At 35.6% G+C, this 26,926-nt stretch overlaps 6 protein-coding genes across 12 annotated transcripts in view; 2 read left to right on the forward strand and 4 right to left on the reverse strand.

Moving 5' to 3' along the window:
* Positions 1-6,893, forward strand: part of LOC123710383 (serine/threonine-protein phosphatase alpha-2 isoform) — a 22,852-nt gene extending 15,959 nt beyond the window's left edge. The window contains exons 5-8 of the mRNA XM_045662234.1: positions 1,296-1,492; positions 2,656-2,803; positions 3,322-3,460; positions 5,526-6,893. Of these exons, the coding sequence (XP_045518190.1) occupies positions 1,296-1,492; positions 2,656-2,803; positions 3,322-3,460; positions 5,526-5,529 (488 nt within the window). The 3' untranslated portion in view covers positions 5,530-6,893. The remainder of the gene's footprint in view (positions 1-1,295; positions 1,493-2,655; positions 2,804-3,321; positions 3,461-5,525) is intronic.
* Positions 6,332-8,811, reverse strand: LOC123710385 (odorant receptor Or2-like). The gene is made up of 4 exons (XM_045662237.1): positions 8,614-8,811; positions 7,648-7,737; positions 7,298-7,453; positions 6,332-6,966 (listed from the first exon to the last, which is right to left on the reverse strand). The coding sequence occupies exons 1-4, from the start codon at positions 8,809-8,811 to the stop codon at positions 6,913-6,915; spliced, it is 498 nt and encodes a 165-aa protein (XP_045518193.1). The 3' UTR covers positions 6,332-6,912.
* On the reverse strand, positions 8,657-13,827 carry LOC123710384 (putative odorant receptor 85e). Of its 2 annotated transcripts, XM_045662235.1 has the most exons (5): positions 13,339-13,827; positions 13,142-13,267; positions 12,587-12,804; positions 8,921-9,054; positions 8,657-8,792 (listed from the first exon to the last, which is right to left on the reverse strand). In XM_045662235.1, exons 1-5 carry the CDS (start codon positions 13,808-13,810, stop codon positions 8,780-8,782), a joined length of 963 nt encoding a protein of 320 aa, XP_045518191.1. In that variant the 5' UTR covers positions 13,811-13,827; the 3' UTR covers positions 8,657-8,779. The 2 variants fall into 2 exon arrangements, with proteins under 2 accessions (XP_045518191.1, XP_045518192.1); XM_045662236.1 differs by lacking the exon at positions 8,657-8,792 and having other exon boundaries at positions 8,883-8,951.
* Positions 13,389-19,647, reverse strand: LOC123710382 (coiled-coil domain-containing protein 42 homolog). 2 transcript variants are annotated; one of them, XM_045662231.1, is made up of 7 exons: positions 19,448-19,647; positions 18,823-19,024; positions 18,489-18,662; positions 17,711-17,789; positions 15,246-15,385; positions 14,516-14,778; positions 13,389-13,464 (listed from the first exon to the last, which is right to left on the reverse strand). In XM_045662231.1, the coding sequence occupies exons 1-7, from the start codon at positions 19,558-19,560 to the stop codon at positions 13,425-13,427; spliced, it is 1,011 nt and encodes a 336-aa protein (XP_045518187.1). In that variant the 5' UTR covers positions 19,561-19,647; the 3' UTR covers positions 13,389-13,424. The 2 variants fall into 2 exon arrangements, with proteins under 2 accessions (XP_045518187.1, XP_045518189.1); XM_045662233.1 differs by lacking the exon at positions 13,389-13,464 and adding an exon at positions 14,057-14,193.
* Positions 19,648-20,287: 640 nt separating this feature from the next.
* LOC123710087 (peptidyl-tRNA hydrolase 2, mitochondrial-like) lies at positions 20,288-21,611 on the forward strand. Of its 3 annotated transcripts, none has more exons than XM_045661785.1 (3): positions 20,288-20,304; positions 20,581-21,033; positions 21,238-21,611. In XM_045661785.1, the coding sequence occupies exons 2-3, from the start codon at positions 20,917-20,919 to the stop codon at positions 21,601-21,603; spliced, it is 483 nt and encodes a 160-aa protein (XP_045517741.1). In that variant the 5' UTR covers positions 20,288-20,304; positions 20,581-20,916; the 3' UTR covers positions 21,604-21,611. The 3 variants fall into 3 exon arrangements, with proteins under 3 accessions (XP_045517741.1, XP_045517739.1, XP_045517740.1); XM_045661783.1 differs by lacking the exon at positions 20,288-20,304 and adding an exon at positions 20,312-20,464; XM_045661784.1 differs by lacking the exon at positions 20,288-20,304 and adding an exon at positions 20,312-20,459.
* LOC123710086 (cellular tumor antigen p53-like) lies at positions 21,453-26,523 on the reverse strand. Of its 3 annotated transcripts, XM_045661782.1 has the most exons (9): positions 26,346-26,523; positions 26,148-26,185; positions 25,756-25,811; positions 24,536-24,707; positions 24,273-24,371; positions 23,684-23,873; positions 23,278-23,503; positions 22,880-23,069; positions 21,453-22,447 (listed from the first exon to the last, which is right to left on the reverse strand). In XM_045661782.1, exons 3-9 carry the CDS (start codon positions 25,794-25,796, stop codon positions 22,259-22,261), a joined length of 1,107 nt encoding a protein of 368 aa, XP_045517738.1. In that variant the 5' UTR covers positions 25,797-25,811; positions 26,148-26,185; positions 26,346-26,523; the 3' UTR covers positions 21,453-22,258. The 3 variants fall into 3 exon arrangements, with proteins under 3 accessions (XP_045517738.1, XP_045517736.1, XP_045517737.1); XM_045661780.1 differs by lacking the exon at positions 26,148-26,185; XM_045661781.1 differs by lacking the exon at positions 26,148-26,185 and having other exon boundaries at positions 26,342-26,523.
* Positions 26,524-26,926: the final 403 nt, after the last annotated feature.

The following is a 26,926-nucleotide window of genomic DNA, read 5'->3' on the forward strand; positions in this document are numbered from 1 at the left end:
GGAATGTAGCCAGTGGAAATCTGTGGTCTCTGCCTAACCATGGATAAAGGCGTGAATAAATAAATATATATTAAAACACTATCTTATGCGCCTTGCTTCTACAACTGAGATACTGGACTGTTACGAAGCGTATCTCTTTAGAAGATCTGATCGATCGATGTACTTATCGGTGACAATATAAAATCCGACGCGAAATGTAAAAGCTTAATAAATGTTCCCTTATAAAACTATTATTCTAGAATGTTCTATTTATAGAGTTAGCTTCTCGACCCCAGGGTTATCGCGTGTCTAGACGACGGTGACTCGTGATGCGGCGCCAATACTGATAACTATTGTTTGATGCAATATTGCCGCAGCTAGTTTAAAATACGCTTATAGGGCTTCTGTTTACATGTATATAGGCTACTTTTAGCTATCTACGTAATTAAACGTTAGAGAAAACTGATTTTAATCTCACTTTTCTCAATAAGTTAAAGAATGTTTTGTTTATCAATCGAAGCGACAGCGATGCGCTCAAATTAAAATCAAACCAAAATTTATTTATTTTGTTCAACGTCAATATTAAAAAAGGGAGGTCGTTAACATTTTCTACCAGTTCCCAAATCAAGGGTATAGAGCAGACTAGAAAATCCTCGCTCCTCTGTTCAGAAACATGCATTAGTCATTATGGCAATATACTTAGAGGAAACATAAGATCATTATGTATTTAATTATCTACTTATTTACTTATCATTATGGTTCAATGGAACTGATCTTTTGGTTTAAAGGATTGTTGAAACGGCACCGCCTGGATCGATTTCATAGGCATAGAAGGTCTTCGAGATAGATGCAGTTGCCTATTTTGTGTCTGATACCTGTGAGAGCAAATTATTATACACCGGTGATTTTAAAATTGATTTCTTCATGAAGCTTTATCCTTTATAGATCTGGGCCTCAGACAACTGTCTTTTATGATCATTTGTAGGTGATCAGCTTTCTGTCCCTAACAGACGCCGTCGACTTTTTGGGTCTAAGGCAGCATTTCCTTCACCGTTCCAGCGAATGTTAAATGCGCACATAGAAATAGTCCATTGTTGCACAGCTGGCGAATGAACCTACTACCTTAGGGATGAGAGTCGTACGCAAATTGGCGATAATTCCTAAGAGACGTTATACAAGGCCTGCGGTGGCGAATATTTATACAGTAGTCATTTTATATATGTGTAATATATATATATATATATATATATATATATATATAGTATAATATATAGTATTAAGTTTTATGTTCCTTAATGTATTTTCTTTAATTTCAGTTGACGAGAAAATCTTCTGTTGCCACGGCGGGCTATCTCCGGACTTACAAGCGATGGAGCAGATTCGCAGAATCATGCGTCCCACAGATGTACCTGACCAGGGATTGCTCTGTGACCTGCTTTGGTCAGACCCAGACAAGGATGTCACTGGGTGGGGAGAAAACGACCGTGGTGTCAGCTTTACTTTTGGCACAGAGGTGGGATATTTTGTTTTATTATTCATTTAAAACATCGATATGAAAATTTGCCATTTTACCGGTTGCATCAAATATTTTAGTCAGATTTTTTGACGGTGGCATCAATTTTTATTTGTTTTGAGGAACTTGCCGCAATTGATGAATATTGTTTTTGTGTTGGAGAGTTGAATACACTTCGTCATTAGAAAGTTGAATAGCCGTTTAGTTTATTTCAGAATATTAAAAAAATCTACGAAGAATCCAAACATTTGACAAAACATACAACATTCTGTTTATAAAACATGTATTTTAATTTAAAAGATTCTCAATTTCTCCATAGTCGCTTTACATTTACGCATATCAAACCTACACCACCACAAGTCGAGCTATTTTGCTTGTCATGCTGAAGCAGTGCAAAAATTATTTAAATAATAAAATGAGAGATTTTAATGGCTTAATTAGTTAAACATTCGCAATATATTAAATTAATTTAAGTTAAATATACAAACTCTAGCCTGAGACTGAAGGCGACGTGCAATACTTAAATTATTAAATAGATTACTTATAAGTATTAAAAAAATATTTATTTTGTTCACGAGGATAAAGTTAAAATAATAGTCTGTAAAGATTTTTTTTGGTAGAAAATGTAGTTTCCCTGTTATTTGTGGTGAGATAATGTAAGCTAGGTATTTAATATACAATCACAATTATCCTTTGAACTTGTATTATGTTATCACGTGTAATATATACGGAAACGCGTGAAAGTGGCGGATGTTTGCACGTCTCGGTTAGAGCGGAAACCGTCATGGCCAAAGGATTGATTACCGTCTATGTTAAGTTAGAAAATTTAAGAAAAATAAATTACTTTTAACTGGTTGTCAAACTAATAACGCATTTGGGCTCATTACGGTTCTCGAGAAAATAATATCACAAAAACGCAAAGTTCAACTTAAAAGCTCCTAAAGCCAAGACAAGATTTATCTTGTCTTAGGAGACAAGCTAACTAAAGTGCTAATTTTAATTAGCAGATGACAAATAATTTATTTACATTCATCGGATATTGTTAACTACAAAATCTGTCTTTGAAACGACAAATTGAACAGAAAAAGTTCAACTAAGGAATAGTTTACTTTTTCTACAAATGTAGTTATTTGTTTTCATAGAAATGTTAAACTATGTTACAGATTGTGGGTAAATTCCTATCGAAGCACGAGTTCGACCTCATCTGCCGGGCCCATCAAGTCGTCGAAGACGGATACGAGTTCTTTGCGAAACGGCAACTTGTCACTCTCTTCTCGGCGCCAAACTATTGCGGAGAGTTTGATAATGCTGGTAAGAGAAAGCGTTGGCTTTTCAATAGAGGTTACGGGTTTTTTTATTTTGTTTTTCTAGTGAAATAAAGGCGTATTCCTTCATCAAGAAGAGTTACTTTAACCAATTAAGAGTGTGTTTCATGTGTCCTTTTATTAATATTGTGCTGATAACTGTTTACTTATGTTTTAATTTCTTTGTTTTGTTTCATTAGTTTTATCTAAATATATATATATATGTCTCCAGTATTTTTGCACTTCTTGCACTTTCTATATCTAATTAATTTTGTTTTCTCACAGTGGTTGCCTGGAAGAGATCGCTCGAAAGCGATAAGGCCGCCAATTGCCCTCCTTTTCATTTAATTATGTAAATTGTTAATTAAATTTCTGCAACGAAGTGTCCATAAATAAATTAAATTAATATACAGCTTCTATACTCGTGTATGTTTGCTGAATTGAGTTTTTTAACCCTACCCTAACTAATTCCCTACCGTATATATATTGGTGAAACTTAAGCATCTATAAATTGTCAAATTGCAGGCGCGCTAATGTCGGTGGACGAGACGTTGATGTGCTCGTTCCAAATCCTGAAGCCGGCAGACAAGCGCAAGCTCTACTCCGGTCTCAACATGGGGAGGCCCAACACGCCACCTCGGGCCCAGCCCAAGAACAAGAAGAAGTGAGTACGCTACACTATACCCCTCACACTATAACTTACACTACAAAACATTAACATATTAAATGAAAGGTCATTAATTTGCTGTGACTCTGAACTTGATTTGGGCGTCTTTTCATTAATAATGTAAGTAATGTTAGGTTATTTTGTTATCACGTGTATTGTATATAGAGTTTGATTATTCTTATCCAAAAATAAATATTTATAAAGTTAAATAGTTCTGATTAAGTAAATACGAACTGTGTTAAACAAGAGTATTCGTCTCATTTTATCGTAGTGTCAACACACGACGGAAAGAGATAATAGAGTGATTTTGCTAAGAGCGCAGAGACTAATGTATAAAAATATAAATTTTTCTAAATCAACTACGAAGGGATACACTTGTGAATCTAACTAATTTTGTGAATAATTGCAGGTTAACTATGTAAATTGGCATTGGTAAAGCTTCATTCCTAAAAACCGATAAATTCCATATTTTCTTTAAAAATATAAATTACTAAACATAGAAGAAATACATTTTTGTAGAAAAATCTCTAGCCTCGACCCGTGGATGTATAATGAAACGCTGAATCACGTGAACGTTTAATCCAGTGTTTCCCAACCTTTTTTGTGCCATGCCACACCTTAGCCTGCCTTAAATTCTTATAGATCCGACTGTGTAACATACATAATTTATATATTAAGAAATTAAATTGTTGACTTGAGAAAATTTGGTTAGCGTTAGTCTCAAGTCTCCATGTTGTGTTATATGCAGCTGATGCGTGGACCACACGTTAGGAAACACTGCTCTAAACTATAGTGTGGTAGAGAAACATACAAAAAGTTAGTTTTTATTCAGTTCAGTTTTGACCAATGCCAATTTCATCTATCGACATCCGTACTGTACTAGAACCTCACTTTAGGTTATTTTTCAGCTGGAACATGTCGAAGTGTTGAGCAAGTAGAACTCACTTAATATGGTATTTGACCTCATTAAACCTATCGTTTTCGCGATAACTCTGACCGAAAAAGTCTAATATCCGCGTCTTGACAAACGAAGTTATATTCCAAGTATATATGAGAACGAAACCCACGATGCGTCATTAAATTAAGCTGTGAATGTAGATTTGTCTCTGTTAATACCATAAGCTATGGTCATTCCTAAGAGTTTTTTATAGATTTGTTTGTGATCTGTGGAAATTACAAATTTTATTTTGAATAAAGAACCTGGTTATTACAATGTAAAACAAAAGACGAAACGATGGCGATTCGTTCAATTGTGATTGGTCGAATTGTTTCTCTGTGATTGGACTGACAATAAATTAAGCTCCATTACAGATGAGTCCAATGCGGTAACTTTTGACATTAACATGACATACACATAAATAAAACAACACAATATTGAATATTTAGAAAAATACTATTTATAGATTAAAACTGACAAGCTCAGTTCACTCAACAGACAATTAAAAACGTCTGTTAATCTATGCAGTTTGAGAATTATTTCCACACAAAGTATTATTAGAATCCTTTTTGAGAGGTTTCGCTGTGGGTACGGCGGTTGATGTCGCCTCCTAACGTAACTATATATATATATATACCATAATCGAACGATTTGTTGTTTTACATTGTAACACTAGAAAACGATTTGAATTTTTCTAGTGTTAGAAAATTAAAAAAAATATACAATTTTTTAAATTTCATAAAGTATTTTCAAACAAAATTTCCATGTTAAAGGCACCTAGGGTTAATAATGAATTTTGTACTGAGCATGATTTGAAGTGTGATTGTTTTTCATATTGATACCCTGAACTCTGAAGAATTTACTATTACACAAACCTATACGTTCAGATTTTTATTCGTTGCTTCTTCCGGGGAATGTAAAACGAAAACCAGTTCTTTCTGTTTGATTCTGATCGGTTTCTAGACACGCGATGTGACGTCATATTGCGTCTGTTTGTCAGATTACAATCAGCTCGGTTCCGAAGTTTTACAGTTCCTCTCCTGGAGAGGTTTCATTATTTTAGATATATTTGTTGAATGTATTATTGGTTCCTCAATACTGATGTGTTTGTTTCTCCGTCTCCAGCTAGCCCTTGACAGAGAGCATCGGACTCTACCCGCATGGATTCCCGTTACACTAAGCTTACTCGCGACTTAATTATTGATAGCATACGAAGTATTTTAAACGCTCGTATATCCCTGTATTGGCGACATCTAGTGGGAGAAAAATTAAAAATATAATGGACTTCCAAATATTTTTTATTAATGTCAATTTCGTAAGCTATCAGTAACAGGTGAATTTCTATGGACTTAAATATGATATAATTTATGATGAACGCGCTCTCTTTTATGTCTGGTGCGTTTAAACAATTGCTGGACAATTGTGTTCAGAAACTCTGTCTATGCATGAATGTGCTTTGACAGTTTTAACAATTTCCGATTATCTAAATTGGATAATAATTGTTAAAGCACATTGTTGAGGATTACAAGTCTTAAACATTCCTTACAGATAATCTGTGGTTAAAAAGTTTATGGTTGACGAAAACTCTATGGTTTGAGCTCTATGCATAGACAGAGTACACATCGATTTAAAGTACTGAATTACGTTTTAACAGCATTCGAATGTCAAAAATTAAATATTCAACAAGTGAAGACATGACAACATAACTGGAAATTTCCCGGTTATTCTAACGGTTTTCTGATTAATCGCCTCGAGAAAATCAAAATACCGTCAATAATCCGCCTATGTTGATAGAATTGTTCCAAAGTCAAAAAAAAAGTTCCAAATTCAATATTTTATTTCTTTAAATTGGACGTTTAGTACTTTACATCGATGATACAACAGCTGCCAGTGTTGCATGATAAAATTTTATTTTTTTATTTTGCGCCGGGATATGCCTCGATGGGGATTGTGAATGGTGTATGTATGCGATAGTTTGTATATCTGTACGCTTGTGTATCAAATATCTGTAGACACAGAGAATGAATAATGTGTTTTTTTTTGTATCTTTGGAAACGTGTACAAATAATGTCCAAGTTCATACAGAAGAAGAAGAAGAAAGAAATGTCATTTGGAATAGGATTCATTAACAAATATATTCCAATGACTAGCCGATACAATGTATCTCTTATATATTCATTCTCTCTGTCTATGCAAATATCCGTGTAATTTAAGCAATCGTGCGATTTTGACACTGGCAACAATCAGTATTTAAATCGCATAAATAATACTTAAGTGAAAATGTTGCCGTTTGTAAATTGGCGGTTTTAGTGTTAGAATGTATTGGTAATTTAAATTTCATCTTCTGTATTTGAATTTTTTAGTGTTGCCCTCTCCACCGTTTTGAGATTTTTTTAAACAGACTGAAAGCGTACATTGAGCGGCTAACAACTTTAATCGATTATTATGAACAATATTGTATATTAATTTCGTAAATAAAATAATTTCTGAAGAGATTTTTGTATTATTTATATTATTCATTCACGTTCACCAATAGTGTGTAGTATGAAAATGATGTCTTGATTATCTGAAACAAAATTTTGGTGAATTTACAAGACACATGCTTATAACAGAAGGTTAGTTAAGTGATACTCTTCAAACACAAATACTTAAATTAATGGTTCTATAAAACTTACACCCTTAGCCATAAAAACTCAGCGTATTTCCATAATAAATTTGTCCCTTTTTGTTCAATTGTGTTTACTATGTGGTAAAAAGAGATAAGAGCATATACGGGCCAATAACTTCTAAAGAATATTCGTTCGGGGCAAACAATAACAGGACGCCCAAAAGGGCAGTCGTCGCAGCCCATGGACACAGAGGGTACCGGCCTTTAAACTTTATAAATAAAATATTACCAAAACGAATGTTTGCAAGTTCATAGGAAGGAATCTGCCAGCACGTATTAGGACTGGTCTCCTATTAGCAAGCAGCATGTTTAATAAGAGACGCCGTGGGGGCAAACCCATACTTGTCCAGGCACTCTGATAGGCCGCTGTTGATACTCGATCTGCCTATAATATAAAATCTTATTTTTAGTAAGTTCTACAGGTGATGATAAAATTTTAACTAAGCCAGAATGATAATTTTAGGTCCGATGACGTTGAGGCTCGACTGTTTTAAGTTAATTTAATAAAAGTATTTTTGAAATAAGGGTTTCAATCACATTCACTATGTAAATTAAGTAGACTTATATATATCTATCTACCTGTAAAATTATCTGATTTCCAAAATAGCAATAGACATATATATCCAGGGCAACAGCAACAAGATATTCCACAGTGACCATATCGAATTTCTGAAATTCCCGTATTTTTTTATAAAAGTAATTTAATATAAGCTTTTCAATCTAACTTGCACAACTTATACTTGCTGAAAGCCTTGTTCTAGTTAGGATGTCGACATTGACGGGCGTATCAAGAAGAATTTAGTTTATTGGAGCATCTTATTTGTAGAGTTTTGTTTCATCATCGGACGTCAAGGTGATACGGGTTACGTATTTGGTAAAATAGCGTACTAATTCTTCATTCATGTGTCGTCGGTCAGACCGTAAGGACAGACTTTGCCAGACGCAATATGCAAGCAGACTACATCTATAATAAATTAAATAGGCTGCTCAACATCTACCCGCTTACCGTCTACAATCTAAAAATACGACGAAAGGACTGGCTCATGAACACACCCTACGCAGAGTTGGAGCTTCTTCTGAGGCCTAGTATGTAGTACAGACTTTATTCATTCACTCACTCATTCTCTCACACATTTGCACTAAAGTGTGTTGATAACAGTTAAATTCAATAAAAAAAAGATATAACTAAATTAAATACTTTAAGGAATGTATAATTAAGTTTGTTATGAAAGAGCTGGATACACGGGTATATTTTTTACTTAAAAAGGTTCCCAAATCTTACACATTGTAATGAAACTGAACTTAAACATATTTTATTATTATTATTATAATTCTTAAAAGGCCGACAATGCACCTGCGAGCCCTCAGGCATTAAGTGTCAATGGGCCACTTAAAATCAAAGAAATTAAAAAAAGTTTGCTGGTCCAATCCTATACTTGGATACTTGCGTCCATATTAAATTCTTGACTATTTTGCAAATTAATGAATACTCCTTGCCAGTACCCAATTCAGATTCATATATATATTCTAAAATCGAATACATACCAATGTAGCCGCATACAAAAGAGTACATAGATATAGAGTAACTTGTACAACGCGTAATGCAAGTAGCGGCGACACAAATGTCTCAAATCTGTCTTGATATTCCTTCACAACTTGACAAACGCGTGCGCACTCTAGTATCGCACGAGCAGTTCCATCATCATAGTGTTTACTGTTGATATCTATAATTATGTATAACATGCGTATCTTCGCCAGATTTTAAGGGATAGTCACACATGTGTATAAAAAAGCTTATTTTCTGATAAGTCAATTCAATTAAAAATAAATGTACGTTTAAATATTAACTTACCGAAACGTCGTTTCTTTCCGTGCTGGATAAACTGAAAAATATATAACATCGTAAATTTCATCATCACCTTGATGGCTGGAAGTCTTCACAAGACATTTTATATTTCGAACTAGGAATCGACTCCTGCTAGGGTCCTGGAAGATACGACCTCTAATTGTTTCAAGAAAGAGTATACTCCTCCCTCATCCCCCCCCCCCTACAAGAAATATGAAGGTGCAGAAGAATCAGAATCTACCCCAGGGGGGTACCACACGCGCTTGCGGTGGAGAATCCCCCTCTGGGCGTCCACCACCGGGACACTCAGCACCCGGTGGTGGACGCACAGGCTGCCCTTCGTATTCTGGGGGGGGCGTTATCGGTCTCGGGGCAAACGGAGCAATCCAACAAAGGCACCCCCATCCACACTCGCCGTGGACTTCACAAATATTAGGGGGCTCAACTCCAACATCCACGCTGTCCACTATCATTTAGAGACTGCGAAGCCGCCCTTGCTCTTTCTTACCGAGACTCAGATTTCCTACCCGGGGTACAAATTGGAACATTCATTTGTGCCGCGGGCTGGAGTTTGCGTGTACGTCAGAGAGGATATCTGTTCTCGTCGCCTCGGGACGCTTGAAGGAAGGGACCTATCTAACCTCTGGCTGCGCGTAGACTGCGATGACCATCCGCGATTCTACGCATGCCTGTATAGGTCCCATAGCGGAAATACCGAAACTGACCGACTCATTGAGCACATCCAAATGGCTACAGATTCCCTGCTCGAAAGGATTCCTACCGCTGAAATCGTGATACTTGGCGATTTTAACGCCCACCATGCCGATTGGCTCGGCTCTGAAACCACCGATCACGCGGGAAGATCCTTTCACGACTTTGCTTTAGCCTACGACTTGACGCAAATGGTCCCTGCGATTACGCGAATACCAGATGTGGATGGTCATAAACCTTCTTTGTTGGACCTTCTGCTGACTTCACATCCGGAGACCTACCAAGTCTCTGTTGACCCGCCATTGGGTTCATCAGATCATTGTGTGGTACGGAGCATTGTGCCGCTCACGCGCCCTTTACGGCCTAGCTTTGCGGGCTGTCGCCGTGTGTGGCACTATAAGTCAGCAGATTGGGACGGGATGCGGTCTTTTTTTGCGTCCTACCCTTGGAGGCCCATTTGCTTTTCGTTGAGTACTCCGGATGCCGTCGCTGACTCTGTCGCTGATGTGGTCCTGCAGGGCATGGAACTTTTTATTCCTCTGCGGTGCCGGTCGGTGGCAAGTCCCAGCCTTGGTTTAGGCGTTCGTGCAAAGAGGCTTTGCGCCGTAAGCGTGAATGCTTTAAAGCCTGGGCAGAAGCGGCGACATCCTGTGATGCGGCTATCGGCGAACGTAAAAAAAGCATACAATTCAGCCTCTAGGTCCTTCAAACGGGAAATGGCTAAGGCAAAGTCAGAGCATATTGCCAGGTTTGGTGAGAAATTGGCCCACCTTCCTTCGGGAACTCGAGCCTTCTGGTCTCTTGCCAAAGCTGTCCAAGGGAATTTCTGTCAGCCCTCTATTCCACCACTGCATAGGGAGGATGACTCACTGGCCCATACTGCAAAAGAGAAGGCCGATCTTCTAGGCTGTCTCTTTGCGTCGAACTCAACTTTGGATGATCAGGGGAAGGAACCACCGACATTATTGCGGTGTGATACTACGATGCCTGTAGTTACATTCCGGCAACGTGCTATATATAAACATTTATTTTCCCTGGACATCCATAAGTCGAGCGGGCCTGATGGAATCTCCCCAATTGTGCTGCGTACTTGTGCTCCTGAGTTGGCTCCGGTCCTAACGCGGTACCTGTACTCCCTGTACAGGTACCGGAAACACTGTTCCGAAGTGCTGGAAGACAGCTTTGATACACCCGATCCCTAAAAAAGGCGATCGCTCTGATCCGTCCAACTATCGCCCAATCGCAATAACCTCCTTGTTCTCCAAAATAATGGAAACCATTATTAACGGCCAGCTCTTGAGGTATCTAGAGGGCAGCCAGCTGATTAGAGATTCTCAGTACGGCTTTCGTCGTGGTCGCTCAGCTGGTGACCTCCTTGTATACCTTACACCTAGGTGGGCAGAGGCAATTGAGTCCAAGGGGGAGGCGCTGGCGGTAAGTTTGGACATCGCGAAAGCCTTCGATCGGGTGTGGCACAGAGCACTGCTCTCGAAGCTTCCAGCCTATGGACTCCCCGAGAAATTATGCAACTGGATTTCCAGCTTTCTCGCTGATCGGAGCATTGGTCGTCATCGACAGAGCATGCTCCGACCTTAAACCCGTCAATGCTGGTGTCCCACAAGGCTGTGTCCTATCCCCGACCCTGTTTATTCTGCATATTAATTATATGTTGCAACTTAGCAACCTTCATTGCTATGCGGACGACAGCACTGGGATACTTTTTACACGGGCCGGGCAGGTATTTCTCGGGCTGTTGTTGATGAGTGCCGGAACAAACTTGTGTCTGAAGTCGAAACTCTTTTACGTGGAGTCTCGGACTGGGGTAGACTAAATCTAGTCCAATTTAACCCCAAGAAGACACAAGTATGCGCGTTTTCCGCTAAAAAAACTCCCTTTGTCGCTACTCCCCTCTTTGAAGGCACTCTCCTTAAAGCCTCAGCTAACATCGGAATATTGGGCGTTGACATATCGAATAACGTCCAGTTTCGCGGTAATTTGGAAGGGAAGGCTAAATTAGCCTCCAAAAAGCTTGGTGTGCTCAGCAAGGCGAGACGGTACTTCAATCCGAGCCACCGCTTGCAACTCTATAAAGCGCAAATTCGGCCCCACATGGAATACTGTTCTCACCTCTGGGCGGGAGCTCCCCAGTGCCAGCTCCTTCCACTTGACCGTATTCAACGAAGAGCGGTTCGAATCGTCGACGACCAATCACTTGATCCCTTGGCGTTGCGTAGAGATGTTGGGTCCCTCTGCATCTTCTACCGCATTTACCATGGGGAGTGTTCAGAAGAGTTGTTCGGTCTAATACCCGCAGCTGAGTTTCATTATCGGACGTCAAGGCAAAATACAAAATACCATCCGTATCACCTCGACGTCCGTCGTTCCACAACTGAGCGTTTTCTAAGGCAGTTTTTGCCGCGCACCACCACTATGTGGAACCAGCTGCCCACTGAAGTATTTCCGAACCAATTCGACTTAGGGTCCTTCAAGAAAAGAGCGTACGAATTCTTGAAAGGCCGGCAACGCACTTGCGAGCCTTCTGGCAATGTGAGTGTCCATGGGCGGCGGTATCGCTTCACATCAGGTGAGCTTCTTGCCCGTTTGCCTGCTATTACATAAAAAAAGACGGGCAACGCCACTAAGATGGCTGTCCATGGGCTGCGATGACTGCCCTTTTTGCATATTAAAAATTCCAGATTTATTAAGGTCGGTAATGCATGCTTTACTACCCTACAGAGAGACGGATAGGTCGTTAATGAGTGATCTGTTCCAGCTGTCTGTAAGTATTCTTCCAATATACGTAATTGATTACTTGCTCGTATGTCAAAAATGTCTTACAGTCATACGACGCGGTAAGTCTCAAATCTTGGGATAAGACCCAATAACGTGTTTTACAGACAAGTTGGCCACTTGCATGCCATAATCTAAGATAATTTGAGGTTGCTTAAAATGGGAAATAACCTCCACATCATAATGGTAGCTGGATTCAGTCTCCGTCGAAATATTGTACGTATAGCTATGCTGTTCATCCTCTAGAATGCTACGATAGCCCTGAATTTTTAAAGCTTCGTGAGCCACGTTGTTTTGGAGCAGAGCCGTGTACCGGACATTACGCAAGGAACAGCAAAGCAAGTCCAACTGGCCACAGAGCAGAATGGCATTGCATGCAAAAAATACACCTAAAACGTAAGGTAATTCATAATTTTGTATTGGTATACATTATACTTAGATATAATTATTTTAAATTTATTCCGTAATACGTAGTTTTTAAAAATAAAGGTCATACGTATGATCAATTTAGCAACCTTGGTCTCACATTCAGAGCCGAGTAGTGCTGTATGACTTCCGCTTGTCAAAAACCCATTGAATTTGACTTTTAAATAATTAGCGGTCAGTCTCGATTCTAAGACTTGCCCTTTGTGTCCATGAACGACTGAATTCCATTATAAATAGTATGAAATGAACAATATAAAATTCCATGATATGGCAAAATTATAAAGATAATTAGGCCCTTACCTAACTGCCCCACGGCTAAAGCTACAAATCCTTGTGCTACGCATTGTCTGAAAAATACGAAAAAGATAAACAGACCATCCTCGACGTCCTTATATATCCATGGATGGAGTGGATGACTGAAGAGCACTAAAAATATCGAAATAGTCAATATGTATATCACAATTTTAATCTAGTAATTAAAATAATATTCTACTTACAATAGCCAATCATTGGTAACACAACATACATGGCAACACTAAAAACAGTGCAAGCTGTGTAGAAATAAGCGAAATTCCTCGCAGTTTTATAGCAGCCTTCCATCGTCATATTGGTGAGTCCATTCGCTGAATACCATTTAAAATTAACATTCATAAACTCGATTAATTCATACAACTCTTTTTTATAAATTGCAAAATACGCCACAATCGCCACAGATACAAAAAGAGGCAACCCGTCCGCCATTTTGTCCAAATTTGACATTATATCCGTCCATTCGGTGTACAAATGTACAACCAATGATAAAGGTAGATTAGTCAAAATAAATAAAACCATGCAGATATAAATATTGTTTACGTAAATTTGTTTATTTACGGCGTGTGGATACCATTCCCAACATCCAACAATCTTTAATGACAGCAACATAAAATGAACATAACTTTTTGCTTGATCTATCGGTTTGGTGACACTCATTTTAGTCAATGTTATCTAACTGCAGTTTTTGAAGTTTCACTCGGCATATAACGGTTAACCGCATTAATAAATTAAACAAATAATTAACCCGTGCAAAGTTTTGTTTTAAACTAGAAGGCAATTAACAAAGTTTATCGTTAATTAGTTTTGGAAACTTTGCTGGCTGATATTTAATAAGAACAAAGGGTTACAAACGATAATTAAAATACTCTTTAAATTATATTATTCAAATAATAATAAAATTTTCGAAAAAATCGAACTTTGAAAATTTAATTTTGGACAAAACAACTAGTCTATATTACAAATATGATAAAAATATATTTCTGCCCCGTCTTTGTTTCAGAGTTTTCAATAATTAAGAGGTTTGCACTGATTCTACGTCTCTGAAAAAAAATTGTAAGAGATTCATGGAAAATTAAATCTGTTGTTATATATTATGTAGTATGTACACATAAACATAAAATACCTTCAATTAATGTATATGCAAAGTTCATTCAACGCACTACTTAATAATTTTGAAACGGCATGAGTGAGTGAGTATTTTAGTTATTTAATTACTTAACATTTCAGCCAGACCAATGCTTCCAGAAGTAGGAATTGCCTATCAACAATCCCCTTTAGTAAAGGTATAAATAAAATTCTTCAAGAATTAAATTTTAGTTTTCATCACAATCCTGTGAATCTATTTCTACACTGTATACTAACTTCTCCTTGGAACGGCGCTGCGCAATCCTATAGATCCTCTTCAGTTCCAGCAACGCTCTCATCACGACTACGAGCTGCTGCTCGAAGTCCGTCGGTGACACGTCCAACGGTAGACCCTTCTGTTTACTAATTTTCACGTAGAGACCCCAGATTGCGTCACGCACGTGACATAACTCAACGTGACGCTGGGCGGCAGTTTCTTTCAGACGATTGAGGGCTAGCTCCCATTTTAAAACGCGGTTTCGGACTTGGTCATATTTCCACTGCATTGACAAGCATAAGACTAGTAAAGTGAAGCTATGATAGCCGTTTTGTTTAAATTCAATTAATTATTTAATATCTTTATAAATAAGCAACAAAATATTACGCGCAATTAGTTACATTAATTTCAGAGGATCCTTGTCTAGATTTGAAATTATTTAGAATTCATTTATTTCTGTTAGTAGGTGAAGCAAAAGAGGGCAATAATACCATAGATTAATAATCTTACAAAGTAATCTGTGTGAATACTATAAAAGTTAAAAAAAGCGGAACATTTTTAACAGAATGCATCCAGAAATGACTTTGAAATTCATATAAGTTCTCTTTCAAGTTCAAAGGCAGAGAAGGACCATAGTATACATGCAAAATTATCAATCGAATTAGATCTTTGTTTAGACTGAAAACAAATATTCTCACTGAAATGCTTATTAAAAATGATAATCTGTCTAATTGCAAATATTACACCAACCCTTAAATCAGCGAGCTTGTTGTTTAGTCCCATTATGAAGAGTTTCTTCTCTTCTGTCAGCGCTGCAATCTCCTGCCGAGCACTTTCTAGCATCTCCAGGTCTCGCTCTTGACGATCTGCCAACGTGCTTTTAGCGGCAGCTTAAAGAAAATAATTTTCATTCGCTAATATTCTGATTAATACCTACAGCTGAGTTTCAACATCGCTTGTCGAGGCAAAATACGTAATTCCACCCCTATCACCTCCACGTCCGTCGGTAGCGGTTTTTAAGACACTTTCGTAGCGTAAAATAGCGTACATAATTCTTAAAAGGCCGCACTTGCAATGCACTTGCGAGCCCTCACGCATGTTTCTATGGTCTGCGGCATCACTTAACATGATGTGTGAATGTTGACGCAAGCGTTATTTTATATAACTCGTGTGTAATGATACAGTGTGTTTTATAGATAATTACATTAAATTGATAACGCAAAAAAGCTCAACGATATTTAACGTTTTTCAACATTTGACTTAAATCTGTTTGGTCACTACATACAATATCCTGTTTTTCAAAAAGACAATGGATAGTTCCCTTTGATAATGTTTACGAGACGTTGCCATTTTGTGATAAAAGTTGTAGTAGCTTAAGAACCTAGGAATAGAAACACTAATTAACTATAGGTACATATGAATATAAATTAATATTTGCTAACAGCGAATAGAATTTTTCGTAGACATCACTCAAAATTAAGCGTTACAGTGAAGTACTGCAAAAAAAGTAAAGCAGTAAGCTTCTTACCTTAATATTGAATTTGATTTTATTCTAAAGACGATTACGTTATATTTAACAAGGACGTCATAATATAATAATTTCCATACAGAAAAAAAAAACTTCAAACATAAAGCAGATCGACTCATTTGTTATGATAGGTTACACTATTACCTATAACAAATTTGAACAATACACAAAATTCTTTGATATCGCCGTCAGGTTTAGTTCATAGCTAGCCACGCGGAGCTTTTTCACAAAGTCATATGATCCTGGGTAATTAAGTTTAATCACACGTAAACCTATTGAATGTATTACAAAGATACATTTATCTTAGGCTACACGGCACAGATTACATATAGTTGAGATTAATTGAAACTTCATACGATTCATACGAAACTTCTAAACATCTTTTTTTTTATTGCAATAAAGTTCACAAAAAACGAGTACGACTTTACATGAATTACAATCTAGCCTATACAATAATTATGGCTAATAAGTAATATTATGTTGATTTAATTTTCTACAATACTAATGAATTACACTAAGGTAATGTTCATTAAAATACATACTTAGTTTTCTGAACATCTAAAAGAAAACAATCGCATCCTGTTAATCTTAATTGTTATGATTTCGGCACAAGTGGACTTAGCTATAATATTTACGTCCCAATTGTAGGTATTATTTTAATCCTATTAATTATCAGGCCAATGCGCGGCGTTCCGTTCTTCACCGATGTCTAGTATGAATGAATTTGCGAGAATGTTAAATTGAAAAATGGGTTTCTTAATTATAAAGGTTTTCCTTGCAGTTTTACGTTAATATGCATATTGACACTGATATCCTTTAAATGGAAAAATAAATCTGATAACCTTTGAAACACGTTGTAGAAATAGTGAGAGACACTGAGTACTCTGTAACGTGACTGTCAGGACAATGTTTAATAAGAATTGATAAATACCTGATCCTCAGTGACAATTAATTTAAGTAAATAAATTCGCTTGTAATCTATTATAATTTCTTACACATTTTGCTTTCTTTAAAGTCGATTAAAGCCTGGACCTGTATCTGGCTCAAATTGTTGGTTTTAACATTTTTTTATAGCACAGGGGGCAAATGGGCAGGAGTCACAACTGATGTTAAGTGATAACGCCTACGGACACTCTCAATCCAGAGGGCTTCCGAGTGCGTTACCGGCCTTTTAAAAATTGGTACGCTCTTTTCTTGAAGGACCCTAAGTGGTTATTGGTTCGGAAATACTTTAGTGGGTAGCTGGTTCCACATAATCGTGGCACGCGGCAAAAACTGCCTAGAAAAACGCTCATTTGTAGAACGGCGGACGTCAATGTGATACGGGTGGAATTTCGAATTATGCCTCGACCTCTGATGATAAAACTCAGCTGCATGTTTTAATCAGAACAGCTCCTCTGATAACTCTCCATGGTAAATTCGGCAGAAGATGACACCACGTCTCTACGCAACGACAGCAATATCTACTGTTTGAACTCTACTGCAGTATATATACAAGACTTTTTTCCAGTAGCTCCACTTAATCAACTCTCTTGACTCTGATTGCAATCTTAAGTATTGTATTGCTTCAACGGTAAGTCTAATTGTTGACGCCGTGATAAAAAAAGAGACAAATCAATAATTCAGTTAAAACGGTGCATAGATATTCTTATCAATAAAATGCTACAGTATGGGGTATGAAACTCACCAAGCGCTTCATATCTATTCAGGACGTCTAGTGGCTGTTTAAATTCAGGATAGCTTTGAACCACAGACATGAGGTAATCCTGAAATTATTATTATAGTCACGTCATTTCGCAACGTGGCGGTTTTTCTTTGATTAATTGTAATATATGAGGATTGAACTTAGTTTTCCGACATTTTACTATGGTGTCAAGTTTCCCGCCATTTTGTCCATTATGTCAACTAACAACAAATAACTCTCGTCACAATTGACCTAAAAACTTAACTTACATCAATTATTTTAAAATAAGGACATATTTAACATTAAATAAAATTATTATATACATATATATATATTTACATTTAATGTCAAAAAGTAAGCAATAAATATTTCACTGCAATTTCAATGGTTGTCTTCAATTAAAAATATAAATCCCTCGATACAAAAAAAATACAAAGCCACCTCTAACTTTTGGCCAATTTCGTTTTCAATCAATGGCGAGAATTATGGAGCCAATATATGGCACATTAGTTTGGCCGAAAAATTTAAAGTATTTGGCGTTTACTCCATATTTGTTCTGCGAAACACTGTATCATCCGTTTCACCTCACGCGAACTTCAGGCATATGAGGCATATGACGCTCGGGTGAAACTGACTACAGACTGAATAACTGAGTACAGACGGCGTTATTCAGAAATAATTAAATGTAAAATGGTTAGTCCCTTTAAGTATTCTGGAGTTCCTTAGGAAAATAAGACAATGTAGCCACTAAAACAAATCAATATCCATAGAGGATATATACCTCATAAACTGTGTAAGCCTTAACTTGCTTCTCCATCAGGTCCCTGACCTCCTCCATTTCTTCTACTCTCTCTTTCATGACCTCAGTTTCTTTGGTCTTCCGTTCAAGAACCTCAAGATCAGCTTCCATTTTTCTTTCAGCACGCTCGCGCTTTTCTTGGTTTTCTCTTATGAACTGATAATTAAATTTACCACCGGTAATCCGAATTCTTACAATAAATTAACTGTTTTAACATAACAATTAACATAACTAAAGGCATTCTACTAGATAAGAGAGAGAGAGATGTTTATGATCTTAAAAAGTTTATATCTATGTTTGATTTAAAACGGTTTACCTTGTTAAAACTAATAAACGATTCCTTCAATAGCATCTCCTTTTCTCGAAGGTCGCTCCACTTGGAGTCCATGGCCTTTCTGTTAATTCTCTCTTCTTCACGCTTATGGGCTAGTTTTTCGTCGGCCTCCATAAGGTCCCTTCGAGCCTGTTCCATCAGAACTTGAGGTGTGGGTCGAGCGACGTCCCATACTGGATATTTTCTATACAAATTTAAACACGAGATATAGAAGATGGAGGTTGGAAGATTAGAAAAAGTGAGGAGATTTAGGTATGCAACCCAACACCATGAAGGAAACCACAGCTAATAGACTCCGCTGAACTGACCACTTAGAGAGAGTGGGAGAGATTCGAAGTGTCAAGAAAGGGATTCCAGGGGTCTGTTGGCCCGCCGGAAGGACCAGATATCGGTGAAGGATGTCAGCTAGCTCCAGGTAGCCTATTGGCAAGCAGCAGTGCAAGATTAACAAAGATGGTGTTCTCTTGTCTCGGAGGCCAAGACATACTTTGATTCGTTGCACCAGCGGAGCGGGCCCAGTAGATACTATTACTGGGCCCTTCGACATAACTAGAAACTTCCTATATAATGTTAAGCTCGTTTGCAAATTGTGTAGATTATATCTCACTTGACCATGCGCGCGCTTTCCATAAGCGATTTATAATATTCCGAAGTGCACTCCACAGGTGGTCCATGTGGAAGCGCTATTGGCGCCAAATCTTTTGTGTTCTTTTTTATCATATTTCTTTAATTTTTATTTCAGCAACAATAGCTAAGTAAAAACGCAGATTAAAAGGAACAATGGTTGCTAGGAAATAGAAAACAAGTTCTTTGAGCCTCGACGTGGAAATCATTGACAAATAGATATAATAACGTTCATATATAAATATTGTCTTTGGCTCACTCTATTTTTTTTCCAGGCCATAAAATTATATAAAAAAAAATTAATTTAACTTATTTAAAAATATAAATAATTTTCGGTTAAAATTTTTAAACACAGTTTCTGACATAGATATAAAGAAATAGAATGCGAAAATATTACGTTCTTTACGAAACGAAATTGTTTTTTAAGATTAGCAGGAAGTAAAGTATAAACGTAACAAATCCTGCAAATGCGTGTGCCGCATTCTTACAACGTTAAACCTTATATTTGGCCTGCAACTTGAATTCGGTATTCGCATCTATGCTTTTAAGTATGTATGTGGTTGCCCTGCAAGAACTTTATATATTAAATTTAGAATAAGTGATCTTTATTATCTGTCAACTGTTTCAATTGGTTAAAATTAGATAATAAACAAGAGACATTCGTTAGTCCATTTTTTATATCATGGCAATAGTTTTACCTTATTTAAGTTACAAGTAAAACAGTCCATTTTTTTTATGTAAGCCGACACCTCTCCATCTAAGTATATTCTATGCCACGCTCTTGACATTTACCTCTACGAAATCAGTTGTCAACGCGTATTATTGATGGTATTATCATATGTAAAGATTCGTTCCGATTTGTAGATCAGTTATCAGTAGCATAAAAAAAATAAAACATCTTAATAAGATTTATTATTTGGTTTTTGCAAATAATAAATTATGATGTTGTAACTTATAAACTAAAGTTTGTTTCTTAAATAAGTGGAAGTAAACGAGTATGGTATTTACATATTTTTTGTTTTTGAGATTGTAGTTTAAAACAATCAATAATAATTAGGATGTTATTCATGTCATGTCATTTTGTTTAAAACTATAACATAAAACCTGAATTTCCAGATTATACTATTGATTGCCTACTCAAAAATAACAAAAGTAGCGTAATACTAGTAAAAAGTGGATACATTTACGATTTTTTTTTCTGAATTCCTGTATCGACGATCTCAGCATAGATTGGTTATTGAAACAATACGACATCCGTGATCCGATAGGATTCGGCGTATACTACACTACTCATGTACTCACCACTCAGCGCTGTTTTTAAAATCACCCTAGTTGAGGTTATTCGGTAACAACTGCAACAACAAGTTGTAACAAGCTAATAAAGAAAATTATAATAAATTAAGTCTACCATCTGATCTGTCAGCAATCACCATAAGTTCTACAAACAAGAAAATGGATTATTTTTCATTTGTTTCGGGCTTAGGATGTGGCCTAGTTATTGGATTATCGCTCATTACATTGAGAAAGCATTTTGGATCTGTTAAAGAAACCGCTAAAACCATTAAAAAGGCGAGTACTCTTGTATTAAAAATATGATGTTGAAACTCAATATAGCATTACAACGGAAATTATTTTTGATTCCGTTACCACTGTTAACCATTTCCTAACCGGCTGCCTATATTTTGTTTACTCTGGGAATGAATAAGCATAATTTACAAATATTTTTAAATATTACTTCTATTCCCATCTAAATTGTAGTAATTTATGTTCCAGATAGCTTCAAATAGTGAATATAAATTGATATTAGTTGTAAGAACAGATTTAGGAATGAGTAAAGGTAAAATAGCAGCTCAGTGTGGACATGCTGCCGTTGGTGCATATGAAAAAGCATTAAAAAGAGACCCAGAAGGTTTAAAATCCTGGCAAATGACTGGTCAAGCAAAGGTGGCTGTGAAAACAGACTCTGTTGATGAAATAAAACAAATAGCTGATAATGCGAAGAAAATGGGTATAATAACATCAATGATAAGAGATGCTGGAAGAACACAAATTGCACCTAACTCAATAACAGTTCTTGGTATAGGTCCTGCTCCAAAAAATGTTGTTGATAAAGTAACTGGGCATTTGAAGTTGTTGTAAATTTTAAACTATCCAAAAAAGTTATTTGATTTAAAACATTCGTTTTATTTATATAATAAATCCCTGAACCTGTAAATAATCTAAATAATACTTATCATTATTCATATTCAAAAAATTTAATTAAATTTTTTTTTTGTTGCTTAAGTAGCTTTCTCTTACTAAGGCACAGTAGGAATATAAAAATACAATAATCTTTAAAAAAAACTAACACATTTTGTGTTTTCATTTTACTTATGTAATAATACTTATACTTTTACTTATATCTAAAACACTGGTTACATAAAACTGAGAAATTAAATTGTAAAAATAATGTACCTGATTTAAAACATTCAAAATCTGGAATGTGTTATACAACATGATAAATGTTTTACAAAGTCATAAGAAGAGAACATACTATAGTAAGGCGGATGTAAATTTGTATAAATTACAAATGTAAGAAAAGAATGGCACATGGTGACACTCATACTGAAAACTATTTCAATTACTACTAACATCTTGTTACTGTAAATAGTCTGCCTATTATAAAATATAGACAACATATAACAAATTAAGGAGATTTATAGTATTATTACTAACATAAGTTCTATTTAGGTAGTCTAACAAATTCTGGCCAAGTGTATGAATATTTACTTCTACAAGCCAAGTGCAACCTAACCTATTGTTGCTGCCCTTTTAATTGGTTAATATGTTTTATTAAATTTGCAATACTTTTGTCCAAATTATATATCACAGATGTTGTATCTGTGCTTAGTCTATTAGCAATTAATCCGTCTCTTTTCTGTTCCATCATGTTGAGCATTACTTCAAGGCCAAGAATTGCTGTTCTGCGACCAACCACTCCAATCTGTAAGGTTAAAAACATTTGTTTTCATTTTGGATTTTTAAAAAACAGTTTTAACTAGAAACTGATAAGGATCTATATATCTGACTTATAATCTAAAATTAACCTAATAATTAGCGTTTGTTTACAGAATGCAGAAATGTATAACAGACCACCAGATTTCAAGTTATTTTGAAGTAGGACAATTTCTATGTCTATCAAATGGTGTGCAAGAAATAAAGAAACAATTCACCATGTTTTAAATAATTCAACCCGGCCTAGACATAGATACCAATATTTATTTCACATATTAGAAACCTATTAGCATTATTGAAATGTAACCCTATAGTGAGCCACAAACACACACACATACAAGAGCCCCTTTGCACCATTAACATCATAAAACTAATACACACAAAGTGTACTGTTAGTAAACTGTGCTCTTAATGTACTCACTGCTGGCAATTTAATAACTGCATCATCTTTTTCAACAGTCTCAACCTTGACCTTCTTAGCCCTGGTCTCTTGTTGCGGTGCTGATCGCTTGGTTTTGGGAAGCCCTTCGGCGACTTCATCACGGTCTATGTCCCTGCGAGGACAGGAGCAAACACGCGCACCGACAACTTGGCGACCATATATTTCGCCCCTTAACAATAAAAAAGCTGTTATTGCAAACAATACAAATGTAGTGTGTGACTTATATTAAATTTCAAAATTATCAGAACTAGTTTCAATTCACAATTCAAATAAACTGTAGATTAAACAGAACACATAAGATATATAGCCAAAAGCCAAGTGTAATTTTTATGAAATAGTACACCAGACCACTAGCACTTATTCCATAAAGTACTTACTTAAAATCCTCAAGTGTGAAGATAATTTCTATAGGGCGTCTATTAATCCCCGAAGAACAGGAACTCTTGCAAAGGAACACATAAGCCAATTCTGTTGGTTGAGGTGTCCGAACAAGAACTGAGTACCAAGAATCTGGTTGTTCTGGGTTACCACAATAATGGACATCAGGGGAACCATGCTCCCGAGCAGAATGGAGAACATTCATTATTGTAGCTCTGGATTTTCCTGGAATATGAAATTATAGGACTTATTTCTTGCAAATGAATATATATGAAAAATTAATTCAGCAAAAAGAAATTTAATTAATTGCTTGTCCAAACAAGTGATACTGGAAATTAACTAACTCCTTTATTAGTTTTGCTTGTTGTACGTAAATTGCAATGGTTCTTGGCTGGTTTTTTTTACCTGGAGCATTTGCAGTTTCATGCGAGTGCTGATAACATCGTTCAACTCTTTTCTCAGCTTGAGTAACATCTGAGAATACTGTTGTAGCACGAATGTAGGCCTCTCCAGGGAAGATACTTGCATCCCATGTAAAGCCCACTGAGAAATTCACATTCACATCCACATAGATACGGTTTAGGCGATGGGAATACTGAAAAAATTAGGACAAGTACTTGCCGGTTATTTACATTTAAAAAACCCAATAAAATATTTTAGTGAAAATTTTGTTGTGGTTTTTTATCTTAAGAAATGACAGCCAAAACTATTTATAATCACTAAAATTATAAAAAAACTGGCATTCTTAAAAACTTCTTTGATAATCAATATAACCTATAGGTCCTATAGGTATTCTCACACCAGTATTATTATATATAATAATACTGGTGTGAGAATATTAATAAAAAGCTTTGTTATTTTGTATTTCATCTTTGGCTATCTATATCTTTAGTAAAACTGTTTTTTGTTATATATAATGTATGTTAGCTGTATGATTTCAAAATAAATAAGACTAGCTAAAAAATACTAAGCACAAGTAATAATGATTACTTACTAAATACTTTTTTCTCTTTGTATGTTTACTGTCTATTTCTGCTTTGAATTTAAATATACCCTCTAAATTTGTTCTGGCCGGTGGTCCTTGTGGAGATGTCTATAACAATAGGATTAATAAATGCATATATCAATTCCATTAAAAATTAATTAAATGGGTGTCAATTTCTAAAAAGCATATTTATAAGATTAGTATGGATATATTCTTATTTCATAGTTAGAAAAAAGCATTATAATTGTGTGGTAATAAATAAATAAACTTACTGGGACTCGATTTGTGTCCACTGGATTTACTAATTGTATTAGATTGTTATGATGTACCAATGGTACATCCATTGGTGCTTCGTGACAGATTTCTATCTGCGAACCGGTGAATCCATCCAGCTCTCGAAGATAATTACTTAAGACATCAGAGTCAACCCCTTCATCAAAATTTCTAAAATAAAAAAAGGAAAGCTAAGCTGTAATAAAAAATAATTGAGTTGATAATTTAACTTGGATTTTGAGACAAGTCGCCCCATAACACCTTAATGGCTGTCTTATTATTATTTAACTGGCTACAAATGCTTATTGAAGTATTTTTAAAATAGTTAAATTTATTTCATAGGATCAACTGAGTTTGCTGTCATCCTCAGTTCAGAAAAAATTATCTAGTTGAGGGCACAGAGATAGACTTGATAACAGGAAACATCTTGGAAACAACTTCACATAAAAATTAATGAAGAAATGTGTAAGATCAACTTCAACCATGACAACTTCCTCAATTTCTATTTAAGGAAAATCAAAGAATTATGAAAATATGTTATAGAAACACATACACATGTGAAAATAACATGAGAACTTAAAAAGGCTCACTGCTAACCAGACCCATGCAACTTCCACACAATAGAGTAGCCCGCAATGTTGCAGCACACATCTCCCAAAAGGTCTTAGTGTATTGCAAATACATAAATAGGAACTAATTCCTAACTAAGTAGGAATACAGACTTAAGTGAATTCAGTAGCCGCTGTGACTTCTGAATTTAATATTAGCGTCAACAAGAAAAAGTCAAAATAAACAACAATAATCTTCCGCATAGAACCTTGAATGCTGACAGAGACTAAAGTGTTTGAGATCTCGGTTTATGCTAAAAATATTTTGGATGAACTGCAGATGCACCTTTTGGTTGAAGAATCTTAGGCAATGGTTTGGTCAAAGAACCAAGTCATTGTTTAGAAGCATGACATCCAAAATAAAAGTAGCCATGATGATCAACAACCTTCAAAAGGAGAAGGCACTATAGGAGTACAACACAGGATCCTTTGTTAAAAGAAAAAATCGGTTCCAAAAAGGTTTTATGGTTGGCCTTTCAGCAGCCTTCTACAATGTGTCAATGTCCATGGGTGAGGTTTATTTATTACTCCCTGTTTTATTAAATAGACATATTATTATCTTATCTTTATATAAATTATTACTCTTTAAGAACATTAGTAAAAAAACTTACGGTGGAACCACTCCTTCATCAGGAAATTCACACTTAAACATTGTATGAGCTGCTAACTGAAAAAATTTTTTAAACAAACTTAAGAAGTGTAGAAAAATATTTAATTAAATAATTAACGAGGCAAAGTACACCTACATTTTACATGTCTTCAAATTATGGAATTTGAAGTATCAACTAATTCTAATACATTTAATTATATTTGTCTCTCAATTTTTTATTTCTTATAACACGGCTTTTTATTTATCAGTTCAAAAACAATATGCATGATTAAAAATGCAAGAAAACTGTCATTACAAATGATATACATCAATTATTTTAGAACATGAACGAGAAAATACCAGTGTTTAATATCTTACAAATATCAGATATATGAGTAAACAAATAATACCTACATGCTATCACGTCCTTACAAAAAAGCATTGGTTATTACCTGTTGAAAGTTAGTGTTTTTACATTTTACAAATTGTATTGATCTAAGCCCAACAGAATAAGGGACAAGTGTGTGTGGTCGCTTTCCAATGATAGGTAAAGATTTGGATTAACACAATACATACAAATGTCTCATACAATAAAATTTCAAAAATACTTACACTTCAATGAATTCTGTAACTACCATAACATTCACATAACTTTTTTTACTTTTCAACACGATAAAAATGAGGACGACTTCAAATAGCAATCAAAAATTGGTGTATGTACATTACACAAAAAATATTAGAAATTCCAGTCTAGATTCAAATTCTTTACTTTGCACGTTAGCTAATGCCATAGAGTATACTATAACACAATCTATGATAGTTTACTATAGTCGATTCACAGTTATTATACGAGATGTTAACGAACTATTATGTCATAGATAATGTGGATACACTATACAGTTAGCAATAATTATCAAAATCAAATTACAAAAGACATTAAACAAATGGTCGAAGCTCATAGACATGCGGTACCATTTTATAAATGAACACTTGGTGCATAGATAAATAAATATTAGAGCTTACTGTCCCACAGAATTTCAGTTAGCTGACGTAATGATAAAATCATTGTAAAAAGTAAAGTTTGAAAGACACTGTGCAATATATTAATCTTCCGAGACACGTTTGCTAATGCAATAATGCATGTATATACTGTAGAAACGTGTCTCGGCAACATGAGTGAACATCAGGAGATG

The sequence above is a fragment of the Pieris brassicae genome, chromosome 5, assembly GCF_905147105.1.
Source record: "Pieris brassicae chromosome 5, ilPieBrab1.1, whole genome shotgun sequence".
NCBI classification, from domain to species: Eukaryota; Metazoa; Arthropoda; class Insecta; order Lepidoptera; family Pieridae; genus Pieris; species Pieris brassicae.

What these genes read in the sequence shown, in the direction of transcription:
- LOC123710382 (XM_045662231.1), bottom strand. Translation starts at nt 19,560, where the DNA reads ATGATAAAAAAGAACACAAAAGATTTGGCGCCAATAGCGCTTCCACAT. An exon ending in ACAAGCTCGCTGATTTAAGG is followed by an intron (nt 14,779 to 15,245) that starts GTTGGTGTAATA and finishes TTGTCAATGCAG; the next exon opens with TGGAAATATGACCAAGTCCG. An exon ending in CAGCGCCGTTCCAAGGAGAA is followed by an intron (nt 13,465 to 14,515) that starts GTTAGTATACAG and finishes AATGGTATTCAG; the next exon opens with CGAATGGACTCACCAATATG.
- LOC123710087 (XM_045661785.1), top strand. Translation starts at nt 20,917, where the DNA reads ATGGATTATTTTTCATTTGTTTCGGGCTTAGGATGTGGCCTAGTTATT. An exon ending in CCGCTAAAACCATTAAAAAG is followed by an intron (nt 21,034 to 21,237) that starts GCGAGTACTCTT and finishes TTTATGTTCCAG; the next exon opens with ATAGCTTCAAATAGTGAATA.
- LOC123710384 (XM_045662235.1), bottom strand. Translation starts at nt 13,810, where the DNA reads ATGAGTGTCACCAAACCGATAGATCAAGCAAAAAGTTATGTTCATTTT. An exon ending in GTTACCAATGATTGGCTATT is followed by an intron (nt 13,268 to 13,338) that starts GTAAGTAGAATA and finishes CGATATTTTTAG; the next exon opens with TGCTCTTCAGTCATCCACTC. An exon ending in GCTACCATTATGATGTGGAG is followed by an intron (nt 9,055 to 12,586) that starts GTTATTTCCCAT and finishes CGTATCTTCCAG; the next exon opens with GACCCTAGCAGGAGTCGATT.
- LOC123710385 (XM_045662237.1), bottom strand. Translation starts at nt 8,811, where the DNA reads ATGTTATACATAATTATAGATATCAACAGTAAACACTATGATGATGGA. An exon ending in TTTTGTATGCGGCTACATTG is followed by an intron (nt 7,738 to 8,613) that starts GTATGTATTCGA and finishes CGGGAATTTCAG; the next exon opens with AAATTCGATATGGTCACTGT. An exon ending in GAAATCAGATAATTTTACAG is followed by an intron (nt 7,454 to 7,647) that starts GTAGATAGATAT and finishes TTTATATTATAG; the next exon opens with GCAGATCGAGTATCAACAGC.
- LOC123710086 (XM_045661780.1), bottom strand. Translation starts at nt 25,796, where the DNA reads ATGTTTAAGTGTGAATTTCCTGATGAAGGAGTGGTTCCACC. An exon ending in CAAAGAGAAAAAAGTATTTA is followed by an intron (nt 23,874 to 24,272) that starts GTAAGTAATCAT and finishes TAATTTTTTCAG; the next exon opens with TATTCCCATCGCCTAAACCG. An exon ending in TGAAACTGCAAATGCTCCAG is followed by an intron (nt 23,504 to 23,683) that starts GTAAAAAAAACC and finishes TTCATATTCCAG; the next exon opens with GAAAATCCAGAGCTACAATA.